Genomic DNA, 19,797 nt, shown 5'->3' on the forward strand with positions numbered 1-19,797 from the left:
ACCTCCGTCTATGACGTAATCAAGGTAAGCATTGAAAGCCAAACCAAGATCGCTAAACAAAAAACAAAAAAGATAGCTAAACAGGAAGTCGGGCTACATGTCAGCATACGACGACTGAGAAAATACTTGTATAGAATTGTATATAATTCATATCTTCATGAACGCTGAAACAGAGAGTGAAAAGATCGAAACCGCACTGAGGAAAAGACGACTTTTGGGGGGCGGAGACTATTGTGAAAGCGCGGCAGCGGAAGTGACATTGACTGTCCCGTAGCTGCTAGTCCCAGCTGACACTCGGACGCTCACGTTCGGAAAGAAATCAACACGGGACCGAACCGAACCGAACACACAACCGGACGGAAGCTCGACTTTAAGGCGCCAGCAGTGCGCGCGGTAGGAAGCCTTTATTGGGGACATTTTTCCTCTGACGGAGACGTGCTAAGCTAATGCTAACGGAGCGAGCCCGTGTGCCGTGTACGTTGCATGCAGTCGTTTGTGTCGTGAATGCTAAGTGTTAACAGTCACAACGCAAACAGTCCACTTAAAACGCGAGCGCGAAGGTAAGCGAGCATGTTTGCGTTGGCTGCAGCTTGTCGACACGAGAACGATGAAACTTGATGACAAGTTAGGGATTCCTGACGCTCCAACCTGCCGAACGTTCTGCCACGTGAGAGAAAAATCGAACTATTAATGCTGAAAACTATTACTGGAAATCCACTTGAATGGAGTTGCCAAGGGTAACGGAGTAAGGGAAGCGGTCGGGGTGATGCCACTGCACATGGTCGTCATGGAGAACGGACAGCACGGCAACACGACGACGACGACGACGACGAGGCTCGGCCTGCCGCCGCTCACTCCTGACCAGCAGGAGGCGCTGCAGAAGGTAAGGCGAGCTCCCCCGCCTTCGACAATCGAGATGCGAAAATAGGGACGATTGTCGTGCAATGTCAGCTGATTGGCCCCTGTGTCTGGGCAGGCTAAGAAGTACGCCATGGAGCAGAGCATCCGGAATGTTCTCGTCAGGCAGAACATTGCTCAGCAACAGCAGCTCAGCGGACTGCAGGTCCACACACGTTAAGACACGCACACACTCGTATTCACGTTAGTTTTATTTACATACGTGTGTGTGTGTGTGTGTGTCAGATGGCATCCTTGTCAATGGGTTTAGGTGAACTTTCACCTCTGCAGTCAGTAAGTCATCATTTTTTTACCCCTTGACCGTCACTAAAAGGTTCTGATGCCATTTTCCGCAAAGCTAATGAAAGCGTGACTTCCTGCCGAGGTGGCTGCCCAACGCCAGCGCGCCCTGGCCATCATGTGTCGCGTGTACGTGGGCTCCATCTACTACGAGTTGGGCGAGGACACCATCAGGCAGGCCTTCATCCCCTTCGGACCAATAAAAAGCATCGATATGTCCTGGGACTCCGTCACCATGAAGCACAAGGTCAGAGGTCACGGCTAACATCGACGTACAGTAAAGTTAATGTATATTCGGCGACATGCCACACGTAAAGGTTCCGTGCGGCGTTAGCGCACCTCCTTTAGTCTTCATAATGTGGGGGCTGCTGGTCGCATCTGACTGGCTGAATGTGCGTACTGGCGGAATTTCCGCCGAGCGAACACTTCCGTGTAGTTATTATGACATGATTATGCCAATATTAGCCGTTCGTTGTTTTAAAAAGACACTACAGTTCTAGAAATAACATACATAATAGGGCTGCACAATTGTGGCCAAAAGAATCCAGATTCTTTTTTTATCAATATTGAAATCACCAGGAGGTTAGCACATCCGCCTCACAGTCCTGAGGACCGGGGTTCAAATCCCGGCCCGCCTGTGTGGACTTTGCATGTTCTCCCCGTGCCTGCGTGGCTTTTCTCCGGGCACATCCCAAAAACATGCATGAATTGGAGACTCTCAATTGCCTGTAGGTGTGAATGTGAGTGCGAATGGTTGTTTCTTTGTATGTGCCCTGCGATTGGCTGGCAACAAGTTCAGGGCGTACCCCGCCTCCTGCCCGATGACAGCTGGGATGGGCTCCAGCACGCCCGCGACCTGCGTGAGGAGAAGTGGCTCAGAAAATGGATGGATGGATGGATGGACGGACGGATGGATGGATGGATGGACGGATGGATGATCATTTCCCATTGCTCGCTGAATACAAAAATTGGGCTTTTGTATTGGTTGTCACAAAATAGTTTTTAACTTTGATTGTTTTGACATGCATGTTTTTATTGTCAAAATGTAACCTGTATTTGTTTACTGTCCATGTTTTATTTGTCAAATGTAACTTGAGCGTGTGTGTTTAATTTTTTTATGTAAATTATTTTTGTATATTGTTGAATCCAATAAGATATGCGTTTGCGTGTTCAGGGTTTCGCATTTGTGGAGTACGAGACGCCGGAAGCCGCTCAGTTGGCACTGGACCAAATGAACTCTGTCGTCCTGGGAGGACGAAACATTAAGGTCGGCTCAAGGTCAACACTCGTCACAGCCATAAACGGCGATGATTTCCAACAATCGACTCGATGGCCCGGAATCGTTTGAACAGGTGGGCCGGCCCAGCAACATCGGGCAGGCGCAGCCGATCATCGAGCAGCTGGCGGAGGAAGCTCGCGTCTTCAACCGGATCTACGTGGCGTCTGTTCATCCCGACCTGTCGGACGGTGACATCCGGAGTGTCTTCGAGGCCTTCGGCAAGATCAAGTCATGCATGTTGGCCCATGAGCCGACCACGGGACGTCACAAAAGCTACGGTTACATCGGTGAGCCACATCACCTGACATGACACGCGTCTCGCGCTGACGCGTTTGCGTTTTTCCTCCAGAGTACGACAAGCCTCAGTCCGCAGTCGACGCGGTGGCCTCTATGAACCTGTTTGACCTGGGCGGCCAGTACTTGCGAGTGGGGAAGGCCGTCACCCCGCCCGTGCCACTCATCGGCGCCTCCGGAGACCTCACCGCAGCCGCCAACTTCACTGCACAGGTAGGCGGTGCGGGATGGGTCTGCGTTCGATTGACCAGTCCAGTTTGTGTGTAGTGCGGCTGATGATTTGGGTTAGGGCAAAAATGAGTATTTCAGAGGTGCGGCTTTATCATGCATGTAAAGGTTAAACCGTGTGGGGGACAGCATTGAGCCCTGGGGAACTCCGTTCCTGATGTTTGATGTGGCCATTAGATGACACATTGGTGTTGTGGGGGGGGGGGGAAATACTGGTTCTGATGGAGAATGCCTAGAACAAATACTTGAAGACAAAGTTACTTGCGCAGTTTGTCTTTGCAAGCAGGGCAGACAATTTCTTCAAAAGTGAAGTGAAGCTTGTTTGCTGGCGTGGGAAGATGGTGAAGCTGAATTGAGAAGAAATACGCGAGAGTATGGAATTGTTTCATACTGAAATGCACGGCGAACACTCGTGACGTGTAAATCGTTGTGACACAGATTTTTCTATCTGCCGGAAACGCAGAGTACGAAGCCGCATCGTAGGACCTGAGACAAGGTCAAATTAACATAGCGCAAATCTGTGAGATTAACGTAAATCTACCAAACTAACATATTAGCCACGCGGAGCGTCTCTGTTAATTAGGACTAAGACCCTTTCCAAAAAAATGGATTGTAATGGAAAGGTTTTTCCATAATTCCAATTCTTTCTTAGACTATAGATTAGAATCAGGGCCCACAATTGAAACAATTTCAAGTATTGTTTATTTTTACATAATTTGGGTTTCCAGCTCATAAAACCCACGAAATCAGGAATTCCCAAAAAATGGAATACTGTGAAGAAATCAGCCCAAATTTGGCAGGCCATAAATGTTTTAAAGTGAGTGTCACACACTAATCATCTACTCAACTCAAAGCACCTGCACAGGTTTCCCCAGGTGTCCTTAAATTGCTTAAGTTGGGTTCAATATGGGGAAGACTGCAGACTTGACAAGTGGCCAGAAGACCATCATTGATAGCCTCCATAGGATGGGCAAACCACGAAAGATTCCTTCTGCCGAGGATCTGTATGGAGATGCAGATTTCATCTTCCGGCAGGACCTGGCCCCTGCCCATACCGCCAGAAGCACCAAAACCTGCTTTGGCGCCCGTGCCAACTCGCCGCATCTAAACCCCGTTGAGAATCGATGGGGTATTATCAAGAGGAAAAGGAGGGGCACCAGACCCCAAAACAAAGAAGAACTGACAGCAAGCCTCAAGGAACTCTGGGCTTCCAGAACTCCCAGGCAATGCCACAGGCCGAGTGCCTCGATGCCACGCCGCAGAGGGATTCCCAACCAAGTATTGAAGACGAACATATCCTTTTGAAGGTACCATATTTGGATTGATTTGAATGTGACTCGAATTTCTTTTTTCTACAAAAACGGAGAATTCAATGGGGATTTCTTCATAGTATTCAAATTTTTTTGATATGAGCTAGAAACCCAAATTATGTAAAAAATAAACGCATACTTGAAATTGTTTGAATTGTGGGGCCTGAATCTATAAGCTATGAAAGTTTCACTTTTTGAATAGAATTATGGAAATAACACATTTTTTTTCCCATGATATTCCAATTTTTGGGAAAGGGTCTGCACTTGCGAATTTGTGGCTTAAGTACAGTATAACACAACCATAATGCTACTTCAGACAGGGTCCTTGTAAGTTTTGCGTAACATATGGCCAGCATGCTACTTCGGGATGTCCCGATCCAACTTTTTCACTTTTTTTTTGTCGGTCTGATTCGATATCAGAATCCGAATCGTCTTTATTTGCCGAGTGTGTCCAAAAAACACACAGGGAACTTGCCTCCGAGGGTCGTCGGAGCCGCTCGAGTACGACAACGGACAAGAGAACGCTTCGGAGACAGAAAGAAAACCAGTCACTGAGCAATGAAGGGTTGCTAGTTGTCTGGTAATGCCGGAAACATTTGTATTGATTTATTTTTGACAATTGTGCAAAAGATTGCAGAGTCCTCTCGCACTTGGAGCAGTTGGAATGACAAATATTGCAATAGTCCGGAAAAACGGACCCATTTATTTGGAACCAATGGGTTCCATAAAGTTACTGTGCTGTGCACATCTTGACCTCTTAGGGGCAGTGTGGTGCACGCAATGCGATACACACGAAGAAAGTCGAAGTCACGATCGAGTATTGTTCTATTGCCCGTTTGTATGTGTTGAACAGCGTTTGTGTACCAATATTCATTCTTTGGAGAGTGCCTTGAGTTCATTGTGGATTATTTGTTTTCATTCGTTGTCTGTTAGCCTTGAGCTAGCAATTTTTGTGACTACAAATGAAGAAAGAAGTGAAGTCAGTGATGCATTTGAGCATTCGATAGGTGTTACGTGAGTTTAGTTTTACAGTGAACTTCAACTGGAGTGTCAAACGACTTTAAGCAAGCAACGGTCGCTCTTCCTCCTTGCTACTACGTGAACACCTTAGCGAGCTGCTGCCACCACATGGGATCTGCATGCCATCCGGGCGCTGCTGGAGAGAAGTGCTGAAGCGCAGCACGGAATGGACCGCTTGCGTAAGAGTGGTCAAATCGGACATTTTAGATCCAGTCCAAACCGATACTCGTTTTTTTTTTTTTTGTTTTTTTTTTGCTGACTCCGGACCAAAAATCCGATCTCAAAGGTCAGATCTGTCCGCACACCCCTAATACTACTGTTTCACGTGTAAGTGGCTACACTTTGTCCTGTAGGTGAAAAAGGTGGCAAGGGGGTCAGAGAGGAATAAGGGTACGCAAACGGGGGTGGCATTTGGTGAAGTCGAATGAAGGAAATATTTGTTTAGTCCTCGAGGACTTTTCAGTTTAGTTTGAACAAATTGAAGACTTCCAAAACGTTCGAGTAGTATAAAGAGTACCGTCGTTTCTTGCGTGCAATGCGCATTTTCATCGGTGGTGATGTGAGACTCGCTCGTGGTGGGAAATTAATCATACAGTAGTTAAGACGCAACAACAAGAGGAAGAGGGGCCTACGAAGACTACCGAGTGGCTAATTAACACTAACGGACATAACGCAGCATTTCGCAAGGACATTGTTTACGCACTTGAAAACATGGTGGCTTGCGATCGGAGCGGAGAGATTTGTAACGACTTCTGCTCCGGTTGTGCTGCTTTCAGGATCCAGTGGGCGCGTCGGTGCTGCGAGCGCTGGCCGGTCTTCCCCAAGGCGTCATGGCGGCTCAGGCTCCAGGCGTCATCACAGGTGGGAAACCTTAGCCCCCTCCTCCCCCTGCATCACACCCCGCCCACTCCTTGACCTGACCCCCGAGTGCGATGTGACGTTTCAGGCGTGACCCCGGCTCGACCCGGGCTGCCGCAAGTGGCTCTGGTCAATCCCGTCCTGGCCACGCCCCCTGCCCCGAGGACGCAGGAAGCGCTCCGCCAGGGGGCGCGTTTGGACGAGAGTAAACACGAACAGATGGACGGACACCACGATATCAACAAGATCATACGCAATCCCAAAGTAAAAAACACAGATAAATGTATCAAAGCTCTTTTTGTGGTCCCAGGCGCTGTGGCGCAACGTTGGGATTACTTTGATTCCACTTTGATTTGTGACTACATTGGGATTATTTAGGACTATTGGACTACAACAACCTCGTCAGCCGGCCGCCAGGGGTCGAACGTAAGGTTAAGTCTTCACTAAGCGCTGGCGCCGTACGATGTGGCCGACTTCACAATAAAGGTCTGAAATGGCATTGATGTCCAATATGAAGCTTTTATTTTGAAGTTGGACCTCAGCACGTTGGAAGAGAGGTGCCGTACCACGGTAAAACACGATGAATAATCGTCGTAGCGACTGCATTGCCTTCAACGGCCTGACCGCAGTGAAAAAAGTCAACCGAGAGGGAAATCACGACTGTCGAGTTCTTTGCAGTTTTTGACTGTGCACGACTGACCAATGGTCAAGCAGAAAAACTAAATTCACCCGATTGACAAATGAAAAAGCTGGAGTTATTGCGTTGTATGCATAAACTGTAATTGCTTATTTTAAATTACAATTCGTGATTGTAACTTGTAACGTATTTACTCAGTCCTCACTAAAGTCGAATTTTTGGGGCTTCGTTTTTTATTAGGCGGCACGGTCGCCGACCGGTTAGCGCGTCGGCCTCGCAGTTCTGAGGACCCGGGTTCGATCCCCGGCCCCGCCCGCGTGGAGTTCGCATGCCTGCGTGGCTTTTGTCCGGGCACTCCGCTTTCCTCCCGCATCCCAAAGACATGCATTCATTGGAGACTTTAAAACTGTGACTGAGAATGGTTGTTGGTTTCTATGTGCCCTGCGATTGACTGGCGACCGGTTCAGGGTGGACCGCGACCCGCGTGAGGAGAAGCGCGACAGAAAATGGACGGATACCTAATCCATCCATTTTCTGAGCGGCTTCTCCTCACGCGGGTCGCGGGCGCGCCGGAGCTTATCCCGGCTGTCATCGGGCAGGAGGCGGGGTCCACCCTGAACCGGTCGCCAGCCAATCGCAGGGCACATACAAACCAACAACCATTCGCACTCACAGTCACACCTACGGGCAATTTAGAGTCGTCAATGAACCTAGCATGCATGTTTTGGGAATGCGGGAGGAAAGCGGCGTGCCCGGAGGAAACCCACGCAGGCACGGGGAGAACGTGCAAACTCCACACAGGCGGGGCCGGGGATCGAACCCGGGTCCTGATGAAAATAAATGTGGTTATTTTGGACATAATGGTGCAGGCCTAGGATTGGAATTATTTAGGACTATATTGGGAGTAATTTTTTAGTATTCATTTGGGACTACATTGGGACCGGGTCTTGGTTAATGTCTGGACTGTAATATTTGAGCGCTTACTATGCGCGGCTGCGCTGTGTCCCCTCAGTCCCGCGTGATGGTTCTGAGGAACATGGTGGGCCAGGACGACATCGACGACGACCTGGAGGGAGAGGTCACCGAGGAATGCGGGAAGTTTGGCCAGGTCAAGCGAGTGGTCATCTACCAGGAACGTCAGGGAGAGGAAGAGGACGCCGCCGTCATCATCAAGATCTTCGTCGAGTTCTGCCACACGGCCGAGATGAACCGGGCCGTTTGGGCTCTGGACCGCCGCTGGTTCGGAGGTCGCAAAGTGGCGGCCGAGGCGTACGAGCAGGACCGCTTTGAGAATAACGACCTGTCGGCGTAGACGGCGGCCCGTGGCGACCTGTCGGCGTAGACGGCGGCCCGTGGCGACCTGTCGGCGTAGACGCCGGCCAACGGGCCGCCGCCGCCTCAGGAAGTAACGTAAGGGGCGGCGTAAGGTCCCGCTTTGGTTTCAGAACCCGAATCGGGCCTCGAATGAGCGGCTAAGTCAGCGCGCTCAGTCGACCCGTTAGTTCCGACGGCACCTTTTAGAAAACAGGAAGTGGACGTAAAGAACCTCGGTAACGTTTGTCAGCCGTCTTAAGAATGCGAGTAAATGTTTACGGTCACCATGGGAACCACATTACCACCGCTGTGCTCCACGTGTGACGTAGCCTGATTAATAAGTTCCCCCACAACTTTGTTTGACTCTCAAATAATGTCGACAAACACTTTGTAAAGGTTTATCTTTGTTTTATATAAAAGCAAACAAAGAATAAACACTTTGTAAAGGTTTATCTTTGATTTATATAAAAGCAAACAAAGAAAATGTCCAAAACGCTGGCAGTTCATTTTTGCCCCTGCCGCCCAAGTGAGGATAAGCTGTTTCGAAAAAAAGATGGCTGGATGGACGACACTACTGCCATCTGGTGGTCATTGTAGGATCGTGTTGAAAAGGGACCTTACTTCGAATAACAGCAAATTGTACATAGGTGCGAATGGGAGACAATAGTTGTTTCTTGTTGCGCCTTGACGTTGTATGGCGATCCGTCTGTTGTTTGTCTATACGTGTATTGCAGCCATTGAATGCCGACCGGTCTAATATATATATATATATATATATATATATATTTGTTTTCAACATTTTCCATTTCAGCTTTATTGATGCAGGTAAGGCAACTGCCAACAGGTTCCTATTTGCAATGCTGACCTGGCAGCCAAACGGAAACTTTGGTCTCCGTGTGTCGTGACACACGTCCGCTGTGTCTGACTTGTAACCCGGTCAGATGAGACAAGACTCCCCTTCGCCAGCAACTCTACAAGTGTTCTGCAAACCGGATCGACGGATGTTGGTCCCAAATGTTGTTAGAACAAGAACCCAATTGCTTTAGCCTGGTTTATTTTGAATGTCGCAGAAGCCGAAGCACAAATGGGCCTCAGTCAACTTCCAGTTTTCTGTTCTTTTGGTTTTTCAATTCAATTTGGATTCAGTTTCGCGGACCACCGTAGACTTGGTGCTCTTGTTCCGAAGCGGAAGCGGAGGCGGCTTTGGCTTTCAAGCGCTACGGCGGCTCGGAGGGCTCAATGTTCGCAGCAAGCGCCGCTGACGATGGGAGACGGTGTTTGCGAGGAGCTCGAAGATTTGGTTCACTTCTCGGTGCACGACCTGCCGACCAGAGGCTATGGCGTCATGGAGGAAATACGACGGCAGGGGAAACTCTGTGACGTCACGCTCAAGGTAACCACCGCGTTTGGCGAAACGAGCAAAACCGTACCGGAAGCTAGCGTCAGATTAGCCGCAAGATAGCCTCGCTTAGCATTTAGTGCTGAGCTCATGCTAAGTGGAATTAACAATGGCTTGCGGACGTCACACTGTTCGTTAAAAAAGGTGTCCGTAGGAGTTGTTCTCATTGAAATAGGCAATTGACGCGAGGGCTGACTGACCTTTAACCCGCTGACATTCAGTGACAGGTCCGTCATGATCAACAGGAACTTAAAAATGAAGATCTTGTCAATTGTGTGTTTAAATTCTGTACAATACACAAGTGTGAACACTCTTGGTGGGGGGGTTGGGGGGGTTCTGCAGAATAATTCTCAAGAATATAAAATGTAAAGTGCATACCCTCATATGGAGATTGGTGTTCCCCACTATATATATATATATATATATATATATATGTATGTGTGTATTTGACTTGAATGGCGCTTTTCAAGCAATTTAAGGCACACATTATTCATTCAGTCCTTAGTTACACCCTGGTGGTCGTAAGCTACTAGTGTAGCAACAACTGCCGTGGGGCAACTGCCATTCTGCGCCTACAGCCCCTCCAACCACAACCAAACATCCACCCAGATTGATTCATAGGAAATGTGGGTTAAGTCTTGCCCAGCGACAACATGCGTAGTTCCTTTACCCCAGAAGTTTGAGAAGCTCTGACCAGAATGTGCTTCATGTCAACATGATGGACTTTGGTGAATGCAGGCGGGCGAGCACAAATTCAGTGCCCACCGCATCGTGTTGGCTGCCTCTATCCCGTACTTTCACGCCATGTTCACCAACGACATGGTGGAGTGTAAACAGGACGAGATCCTCATGCATGGAATGGACCCCAGGTACTGTGATCTGGTCGGGCCGCGCTTTACAGCACAAAGCGGCGTGAGATCACTCGCAAGGTGTGTTAATGTACGTTTGTGTGATTGCGTTTAGCGCTCTGGAGGCTCTGATCAACTTTGCGTACAGCGGCCACGTCGCCATTGACCAGCAGAACGTTCAGTCTCTTCTGATCGGTTCCAGCTTCCTGCAGCTGCAGAACGTGAAAGACGCTTGCTGCTCCTTCCTGCAGGACAGGTGACGTCACGTCGCTTTTTTGTTTGGTTTTGACACATCACCCGACACGCGTGCTCTTCAGGTTGCATCCAAAGAACTGTTTGGGAGTGCGGCAGTTCGCAGAGACAATGATGTGCACCGCGCTTTATGATTCTGCCAACAACTTCCTGCACCAGCACTTTGTGGACGTGTCCTTGTCGGACGAGTTTCTCACCCTGAGGACGGACGAGCTGCTCGAGCTCGTCGCTTGCGACGAACTCGACGTCAAAACCGAAGAGCAGGTCAGACGCGTCGTTCGCCTCTCACGTCCTGTACGTCGTATCGAGAAACGTGTACTGTCTTTCTTTGAATGGGTTCTTTGAGTCCCATCTTGAAATGCTGTATGTAGTGTCGCAAAGGTTCCTGTGGTTTCTTTGAACTCGTCCCCGTTTTAGAGCATTTTGAGTGAGCTTACGATCAAATGTGCAGTTGGTAGCGGGGCCGGGGTACACATCCCACTCCATGTTTGAATCACCCGCTCTTCTTCAAGTTGGACCTCCGACTTGGCAAGGCAGATGAATTTTACAAGCCCGACACGGAATTTGTGCTACCTGCTTCTCATGGCAAACACGACCTGTACAGTTACACGTTGAGTTGAACGTTTGTAAGGTTGCGAAGCGCTGGCAGCACCCAAGTCTGGCCTTACACGTCGCAAGGTTTACATTCCCACCGTCAGCGGCAATTGTGCACACTGTCGCTGAGTCTCACTCCGCACTGTAAAACGCGTGTTCTCAACTTAAAACAAAGTAACAATTGACACAGATGCAGTATTTGTAACACCCTCGGCAGGGTCCTCGAGGGTGGCTGTAACTTGAGGCGTTCGACCGCGCCCCTCGGGGGATGCTGCGGAGGGTGCTCCGGAAGCACGGGCCGATAAACTCCCTAATGAGGGCTGTTCCGTCCTGTACGTGAGTCGGATTCGTTTCCAGTGAGGGCGTCGAGGTTGGCCTTAACGAGGTTAACGATTCTGTTTGTAACGGATTGGGCGGGGTGGGGTTCTCAGCCGCCGCAGCGCAGGCAGAGCGATGACAGGCGACTTCTAACGGTCATTCTGCATGCGAAATGGTGTCAATTCACTTGCATGTGTGTGCAGACACACACCCCTGGGACTGACTCGCCGGGTGCGGGGCCGAGGTGGAGTCGCGGGTGCAGTAGCTTTAGCAGCCTCTCGTCCAGCTCTTCCGGGGGGACGTGCCCGGAACGCCTCGCCGGGGAGGCGTCTTATCAGATGCCGAGCCACCTCATCTGGTTCCTCTGGTTCCAATGCGGAGGAGCGGCGGCTTGACTCTGAGCCCCTCCTGGATGACTGTGCTTCTCACCCCCAAATCATTTATAACTATGCCAATTTCTTGGGTATCCCCTCACTTCCACTCTGGTCCTACGGACATTTATAATTTACATGCCCACTCCCAGCACACTTCAGTTGTACAGCCGGGTTCACGACCCCTGTCCTGTGTGCTTCCCCTCCTGTCCAGTCCTGACCGACTTTGTCCTGTCCTTCCCTTAGAGGGCATAGCACTAATGACTAGACTTTACGCCGATTTATCGGCCTTATTGGTATCGGCCGATGATTAGCATTTTAGGCCGATCGGCTTTAATGTCATCATTGGCCCATCCGATCAATGACGTCATGGATCGGCTCCGTAAAAGACATTTTCTCCGCGTCGCCATGGTGCACAGTATATTTGAATCCAAAAGCTAGTTTATTGTTAACCTTGTCGCATGCCTTCTGACGTCGTCCTGTAAATATCTGACGGCCAATAGTGATTTAAAAAACAAAAAACAAACATGCCGGCGGTGCGGAACAGACGACACGTAATGCCCGCCCGGATCAGACGACAAGACAAATTTGCACTATGTCAGACTACTGCGATAAAATCTTGTATTCCGATATCACGGCATCCCGTTTTTTACGATCATTGGGCTTTACCTTGTCAACTCAAATGCGACCGGATACACTCGTTACCGTGGCGACGACGACAAGAGTGGAGCGAGCTGACTTTGTATTATGGGGACAAAATGAGGAAAAAGGTGTGTTGGAGGTCACCGGTGCTCAGGACAGGAGAGGACGTTCGTTGAAGGCTCGCTTGAGGTACGTTCACGCACTTTGAATACGATACGGCATTCAAATGTTATGTAGCCTAGCAAGCTAGTGCTAGCACTGACGGTTGGACGTAAACATGCCGCCGTTCTGTCGAATGATTGAAGTCGTTGAATTACAGCAAGTTAGCAGCCATTATTTCTGTCACGTTCTCATGTCGGTTTGACCTGACCGATTAGAATCCACGATCTGACTCGAGCAGTGATTCCCAACCTTTATGGAGCCAAGGAACATATTTGATTGTCAATTGAAAAATCTCACGGCACAGCAACAAACCAAAATGTGACAAAAAGTGGAGACATGAATGACTCTATTGACTTCCTGCCATCTACTGGAAGACCATTCATTTGTTATAAATAGAGGAACAAAGATACATTATTTATTGTAACTATAATTTTTAAGTATATACAGTAAATGAACAAGGACACGTTCCTCCATCTTGTCATCGGTTATCGTCTTTTTAAACTCGCTGATCGGCCCCAAAAATCCTGATCGTGTGAAGCCTCATTGTACGAGTTATATCATGCTTTACTTTTGTGATCTTGTTTACAGCTACTGCTTTAGTTACTTTTTCACTCTCCTTTGTGTTTTTCTGTCACTCCCCTTTCAAAACTTTGTTCTGTTTGACTGAGCAACTGTAATTCTCAAGAAATAGCCATCAGAATAAAAAGAAACCGCAGCGGCAGCTTCAAAAGTCCACTCGTCTGTGACATAGTAAAAGTGTTCCGGAATAAAAGGGATACAGGTCTTCCTTTCTGCAAAAAAAAAAAGATTATACGAGCAAACATTGGAACCACCTGACACGGTCCCATTTTCTGATAAGGAAACGTGAAGTACTCTGAGGACAGAAATTTGTGAATTGAAAACAACCACGAGGGGTTGAACAATCCGCTTTATTTGGTGATTGCAACAACTTTGATGACTGTGAGTCTGATGAGTCATTGAGGGGGAAATGAAGGCAAAGCGTTAACTCGGAGATTCAAATCAACTCGCGGACCGCAAGGATGAAATCGATGCAAAGAGGCGATTGAAACGCTGAGACACTTCCTGGCACAAAAAAACGGACAAATACGAACTGAACACTTCATAGTTTATGTTTTGACAAGTTGATGCCGCCGTCCTCTCTGATTGTGTCCCCATCTGTCTCCCGTCTTATCGTGAACGGTGATGATAACGATACGTGTCTAAAAGTGTCGTTTCTTTGCTGTCATGGAGGCAGGGGCGGACTGGGGGGGGGGTGGGGGGGGGAAGGGGCCCGAGAGTCAGTCACCGACAGACTGGCCCAGCTCACGCCAGCCGGCCGGCAACACTAGTTTCATCTTTAAAAAATAATCATCAGAAATGAATTTGATGCTCTTTTGGACCCTAATTCATGGACTAGTTAATAACCTCAAAAACCTTTCTACAGGTTTTAGTGAGCTGAAGAGTGATTGACAGGTGACAGTCAGCGGTAACAGCGTGGTACATAAACAAGTGGCTCAGCGTAGACAGTAGTAGGCGGAAACCGGTACGTACAGCGGAGCCTATCGCGACGACGGGCCCACGAGTCCCAACAGAGACAGAGACTCGTTCGTGTCTCCCGGCTGGCCTCAGAAGATTTGGACAAAGTGGCAAGTGTGGGCTTCCTGGCTTGAGCTGTTCCCCCCCCCCCCCCCGCCCCCCCCGCGACCCGACCCCGGATATGGGTTGGTTTCACCAAAAAAACGGCGGTTTCTGACCAAAGATAAGGAAACAAGCTTTTGGGGGAAAGAAAAGGGAAACGTGTCAAGCAGAACGGTGACTTTTTCGCCAATATTTGGGGGGTTTTTGTCACTCCTCGAATGATCCAACGACAAAAAACCAGTTACGTAGAAGCTGGCATTTCACAGACAAGACGGTCGAGGCCCTCTTCCACGCCTACCGTTCGAAAAGTACCGTGGCGGTAAACGGTCAGTGCCAGTCGACCAATAGAAACGTCCACAGCGGCGAATGAGTTCGTGTGTTCTATGCGCGGCCACGTGGCCTGTCGTGTATTGCAACGTATTCTGCGCGGTGTCTTTAAACGCGTTCAACGTAACGTGCGGTACCACTGAAGGCGTGTCCGACCTGTGCGTCCACGTCCTCGTCCCGCGCAGGTGTTTGAGGCGGTGCTGTCTTGGATCCATCACGATCGTGTCAAACGAGAATCTCGGCTGCCGGAGCTGCTGTCAAAGATCCGACTGCCGCTCTGTCGTCCTCAGTTCCTGACGGAACGAGTCCAGCAGGAAGAACTCGTGCGCTGCTGCCTTAAATGCAGGTCAGACCTGTTTGCATCACGCAAAGAAGCGCCAGATTGTTGACTTCCTTCCTTTGGCCCCTAGAGACCTCCTGGACGAGGCCAAAGACTTCCACCTGATGTTGGAGCGTCGTCCTCACCTGCCCGCCTTCAAGACGCGTCAGAGGTGCTGCACGTCCATCATGGCGCTCATCTACGCCGTGGGAGGACTCAACAGCTCCGGTGCGACGGGGGCAGGGCTCCGACAGGCCGTAGAGCGGTCCGATGGGTCCTGGGACTAACCCGGCCTTCTCCCGCAGGCGACTCCTTGAACGTGGTGGAGGTGTTCGATCCCGCGGGGAACTTCTGGGAACGCTGCCAACCGATGAGGACGGCCCGCAGCAGGGTGGGCGTGGCCGTGGTCAACGGACTTCTGTATGCCATCGGAGGGTACGACGGACAATCGCGACTCAGCACCGTTGAGGTCTACAACCCCGAGACAGACAGTTGGACCAGAGTGTCCAGTATGAACAGCCAACGCAGGTCAATACACGATGATCGATACTCACTGATCAAATGGGAATCCCTCACGCAATTATCGCTGTGGTGTTCCGCAGCGCGATGGGTACGGTGGTGATCGACGGCCACATCTACGTGTGCGGCGGCTACGACGGAAAATCTTCTCTTAACTCCGTCGAACGCTACTCGCCCCACACCGACAGGTGAAAAAACCCCTCACGGGCACGCAGACACCGTCATCGGCGATCGCTGGAAATGAGTACGATTGTCCCCCTGTTGGTGGGCGTGGTCATCGGGTGGCCTTGAGCCCTAGTCTCGATTGTGACTTGTCGTAGTTCGGGTTTTGTTGGAGGATCGCCGCTGCTTCTTGGTCCTGTTCTAACTGGGCTGCACTCCCATTGACAATCTTGCAGCACAAATCTCTCTTTAAGGTTTTGCTCCTCCCAGGCGTTCATGGTTTTTTTCCCCCATTTTAAGTTCCCTTGGGTTATATTTCTTTACATTTCTTTGATGATCTTAAAGTAGGGAAACGATGCCAAATAGAAGAAGTTGAGAAGGGGGTCAATACTTTTGCATGGCACTTTATCGCTTTTTTGTTGGCCAACAGGAAAATGACACAGGTCACTCGATGTATGTGCTGACCTCCCAAACGCGGCCAGTTTCAAAGTGAAAAGAAGAGACCGGAGAATGGACGCTGGTGTTTTGCTCGTATATTCATTTTCAGTCACCCCGATGCTGGTGAGGCTAATGGACAAGCTAGCTAGCGTAGCCCTATGGCTGCGCCGGAAGTAAATACAATCCCAATGAAGTTGGGACGTTGTGTTAAACCGAAATCAAAACAGAATACAATGATTTGCCAATCATGTTCAACCTCTATTTCATTGAATACACTACAAAGACAAGGTATTTCATATTAAAACTGAATGAAACTTTAGTGTTTTTAGCAAATCATCATTAACTTAGAATTTTTTAGCTGCGACACGTTCCAAAAATGCTGGCAGGGGTGGCGAAAAAGAGTGAGAAAGTTGAGGAATGCTCATCAAACATCCCACAGGTGAACAGGCTCATTGGGAGGTTAGGTGGGTGCCATGATTGGCTAGAAAAGGAGCAAAGCAGTTTAAGGACAATGTTCCTCAACGTACAATTGCAAGGAATTGAGGGATTTCATCATCTACGGTCCATAATATCATCAAAAGGTGCAGAGACTCTGGAGGAAGCGGCAAGGCCGAAAACCAACATTGAATGCCCGTGACCTTCGATCCCTCAGGCGGCACTGCATCAAAAACCGACATCAATGTGTCAAGGATATCACTTCAGAAAACCAATGTCAGGAAATTCAGTTCGGCGCTACATCCGCAAGTGCAACTTGAAACTCTACTATGCAAAGCAAAAGCCATTTATCAACAACACGCAGAAACGCCGCCGGCTTCTCCGGGCCCGAGCTCATCTAAGATGGACCGACGCAAAGCGGAAAAGTGTTCTGCGGTCCGACGAGTCCACATTTCAAATAGTTTTTGGAAACTGTGGACGTCGTGTCCTCCGGGCCAAAGAGGAAAAGAACCATCCGGACTGTTATGGATGCAAAGTTCAAAAGCCAGCATCTGTGATGGTATGGGGCTGTGTTAGTGCCAACGGCATGGGTAACTTACACATCTGTGAAGGCACCATTCATGCTGAAAGGTACATACAGGTTTTGGAGAAACATACGCTGCCATCCGAGCGACGTCTTTTTCACGGACGCCCCTGCTTATTTCAGCAAGACAATGCCAAAGCACATTGTGCACGTGTTACAACAGCGTGGCTTGGTAGTAAAAGAGTGCGGGTACTACTAGACTGGCCTGCCTGCAGTCCAGACCCGTCTCCCATTGAAAATGTGTGGCGCATTATGAAGCGTCAAATACGACAACGGAGACCCCGGACTGTGGAACGGCTGAAGCTGTACATCGAGCAAGAATGGGAAAGAATTCCGCCTACGACGCTTCAACAATTCGCGTCCTCAGTTCCCAAACGTTGATTGAATGTTGTTGAAAGAAAAGTGATGTGATGTAACACCGTGGTCAACATGAGCCTTGTCTGGAACGTGTTGCAGCCATCAAATTCCAAGTTCAGGATTATTTGCTCAAAACAATTTGAACATGAAATGTATTGTCTTTGTAGTATATTCAATAAATCTAGGTTGAACATGATATGCAAATCAATGTATTCTGTTTTGATTTCTGTTTAACACAACTTCCTTGGAATTGGGCTTGTATTTCACTATTCTGTCACCGATCACCCACTGCTTTCCTTATTTAGACACTATTCCCAATACCAGCTGCTGAACTTGTCACCGAGAATAAAAAAATATTTTGCGGTCATTACGTCACGTGTCATCATCGGGAAGTAGTAACTGTATCGGAATACCTTTCTAAAGTAACCCTGAGTATGAGGAATACATAAAACTTTGCGATTCCACAAGAACGACTACCGCTAAAGAAAAGAAAAATCGTTGACATTTGGATGTCATCGCAATTGATATTGTTTGGTTTTGTTCCTAAATCTTAACTAAAATACTATTGCACAAACCAGATTTGGCAAATTCTCCTGTATGGAGTCTGGACGTAACTTGGTTAGTCATTGTTAAATATTGCCATACAATATTCTTGTGCAATGTTTTGCAGTAGATGTATGAAATAAACTAGAGCTTTTGTTCTGCCCTCGAAAGTAAGTGGAGATTGAAACTTAAATTTTTTTAAATGTATTTATAAAAAAAAAAAATTTGGGGGGGGGGGGGGGGGGGGGGGGGTGGAAGAGTTTTATTTTTTGCCCATATCGCCCACCCCTGCTGACCATGGCATCAGTCTCAGGTTCAGCACAAGCACAGTAAGGCGCCGATCCAGGGGAAACGCACACACACACACACACACACATACTCCCTGTGTGTTGTAGGTGGTCTGTGGTGACAGAGATGAGCGCCAGTCGCAGCGCTGCCGGCGTCACTGTCTTTGACGGCCGCATCTTTGTGTCCGGAGGCCATGACGGCTTACAGATCTTCAACACGGTCAGTCAATCTTCATCTTCATGGTTACAATCTTCATTATCATCGGTTTTGTGTACGTGCATCCTATAGGTGGAGTATTACAACCATCACACGAACCGTTGGCATACGTCGTCGTCGATGTCGAACAAGCGTTGTCGTCACGGGGCGGCGTCTTTGGGCAGCCACCTGTACGCCGTGGGCGGCTACGACGGTTCCGGGTTCCTGAGCGGCGCCGAGGTCTTCGGCGCGGCGTCTGGTCAGTGGAGCCACCTGGTGGCCATGAACACACGCCGCAGCAGAGTGTCCTTGGTGGCGGCGTCGGGCCGCCTGTACGCCGTGGGCGGCTACGACGGGCAGACCAACCTGGGATCCGTAGAGATGTTCAACCCCGACACGGCCCGTTGGACTTTCATGGCGCCCATGGCCTGCCACGAGGGCGGGGTGGGCGTGGGCTGCGTTCCCCTGCAGCCCACCTAAACAGGCCCGTCACATTCCGTCGCAGCCGGCGGTTCCGCTGTCGGGTGAGGAGGCCGGGCGTCGCGCTCGCACCGGCGACCGTAGCGTTAGCCGCTGTGGCCGACGGTCAGTATTGCGGCCGCGGCCGCTCCGATCGGCGGCGGGCGGGCGGGCGCCTTGATCGCGGTCGCTCGCCGCTTCCTCTGGTTTGGGACAGGAAGTGGCACCGTCCTTGTTGTCATTTCACAAGGCTTTTATTTTGGAAACAACCGGAATTATACCCGTGTCATCATAAGTCCAAAAATCAACAACGTGTAGAGATTGTGAAAGTGGAGCAAACTCGTTGCAAGTGAAAAAGAAATAAAGTCGCTTCCAGAATGTGCGGTCGTCACTGAGTGTCAAAAAAAGACACTGCGTCTGCTCTACAGTGCCCTGTATAGTGTAGTATAGTCGGCCATTTTGTAGTGTTGGATTGTGTCGTGAGTATATATATATGTATATGTATGTATGTAGCCTTCTATAGTGTATAGTGCCCGTATTGTATCCCACAATGCATCTCGAAAAGTAGCGCGCAACAATCGTCACCAGAAATGCCGGTTAACGTTGTTGTACAACACGACGAGACGGAAACTGCCTTATTTGTATTCACTTTGTAAAATATACTCTGCTTAAAACCGTCTACGTTGTGACACTGGATTTATTTCTTTGCTATTTCTTCGGGAGAGTTGGAATGATACGACAGCAAAGAGCTCATCAACGGTGCTTGTGTTCCAAAAGCATGCGTCAAATCGCAGTGTTTCGATTAGGGTGT

General features: G+C 49.2%; 2 protein-coding genes across 4 annotated transcripts; both read left to right on the forward strand.

The window, feature by feature from the left end:
* Positions 1-73: 73 nt before the first annotated feature.
* On the forward strand, positions 74-8,587 carry puf60a (poly-U binding splicing factor a). Of its 2 annotated transcripts, XM_061797026.1 has the most exons (10): positions 74-883; positions 977-1,063; positions 1,144-1,191; positions 1,283-1,444; positions 2,372-2,464; positions 2,550-2,763; positions 2,826-2,983; positions 6,105-6,189; positions 6,275-6,450; positions 7,836-8,587. In XM_061797026.1, exons 1-10 carry the CDS (start codon positions 767-769, stop codon positions 8,133-8,135), a joined length of 1,440 nt encoding a protein of 479 aa, XP_061653010.1. In that variant the 5' UTR covers positions 74-766; the 3' UTR covers positions 8,136-8,587. The 2 variants fall into 2 exon arrangements, with proteins under 2 accessions (XP_061653010.1, XP_061653011.1); XM_061797027.1 differs by lacking the exon at positions 74-883 and having other exon boundaries at positions 975-1,063; positions 1,256-1,444.
* A 380-nt stretch (positions 8,588-8,967) lies between these two features.
* Positions 8,968-19,665, forward strand: klhl18 (kelch-like family member 18). Of its 2 annotated transcripts, XM_061796998.1 has the most exons (10): positions 8,985-9,530; positions 10,275-10,405; positions 10,500-10,640; positions 10,702-10,900; positions 14,874-15,034; positions 15,099-15,235; positions 15,313-15,535; positions 15,610-15,714; positions 18,440-18,551; positions 18,621-19,665. In XM_061796998.1, the coding sequence occupies exons 1-10, from the start codon at positions 9,222-9,224 to the stop codon at positions 19,005-19,007; spliced, it is 1,905 nt and encodes a 634-aa protein (XP_061652982.1). In that variant the 5' UTR covers positions 8,985-9,221; the 3' UTR covers positions 19,008-19,665. The 2 variants fall into 2 exon arrangements, with proteins under 2 accessions (XP_061652983.1, XP_061652982.1); XM_061796999.1 differs by lacking the exon at positions 18,440-18,551 and having other exon boundaries at positions 8,968-9,530; positions 18,621-18,894.
* The last annotated feature ends 132 nt before the right edge of the window (positions 19,666-19,797 follow it).

Source organism: Phyllopteryx taeniolatus, chromosome 14 (assembly GCF_024500385.1).
Source record: "Phyllopteryx taeniolatus isolate TA_2022b chromosome 14, UOR_Ptae_1.2, whole genome shotgun sequence".
Classification (NCBI taxonomy): Eukaryota; Metazoa; Chordata; class Actinopteri; order Syngnathiformes; family Syngnathidae; genus Phyllopteryx; species Phyllopteryx taeniolatus.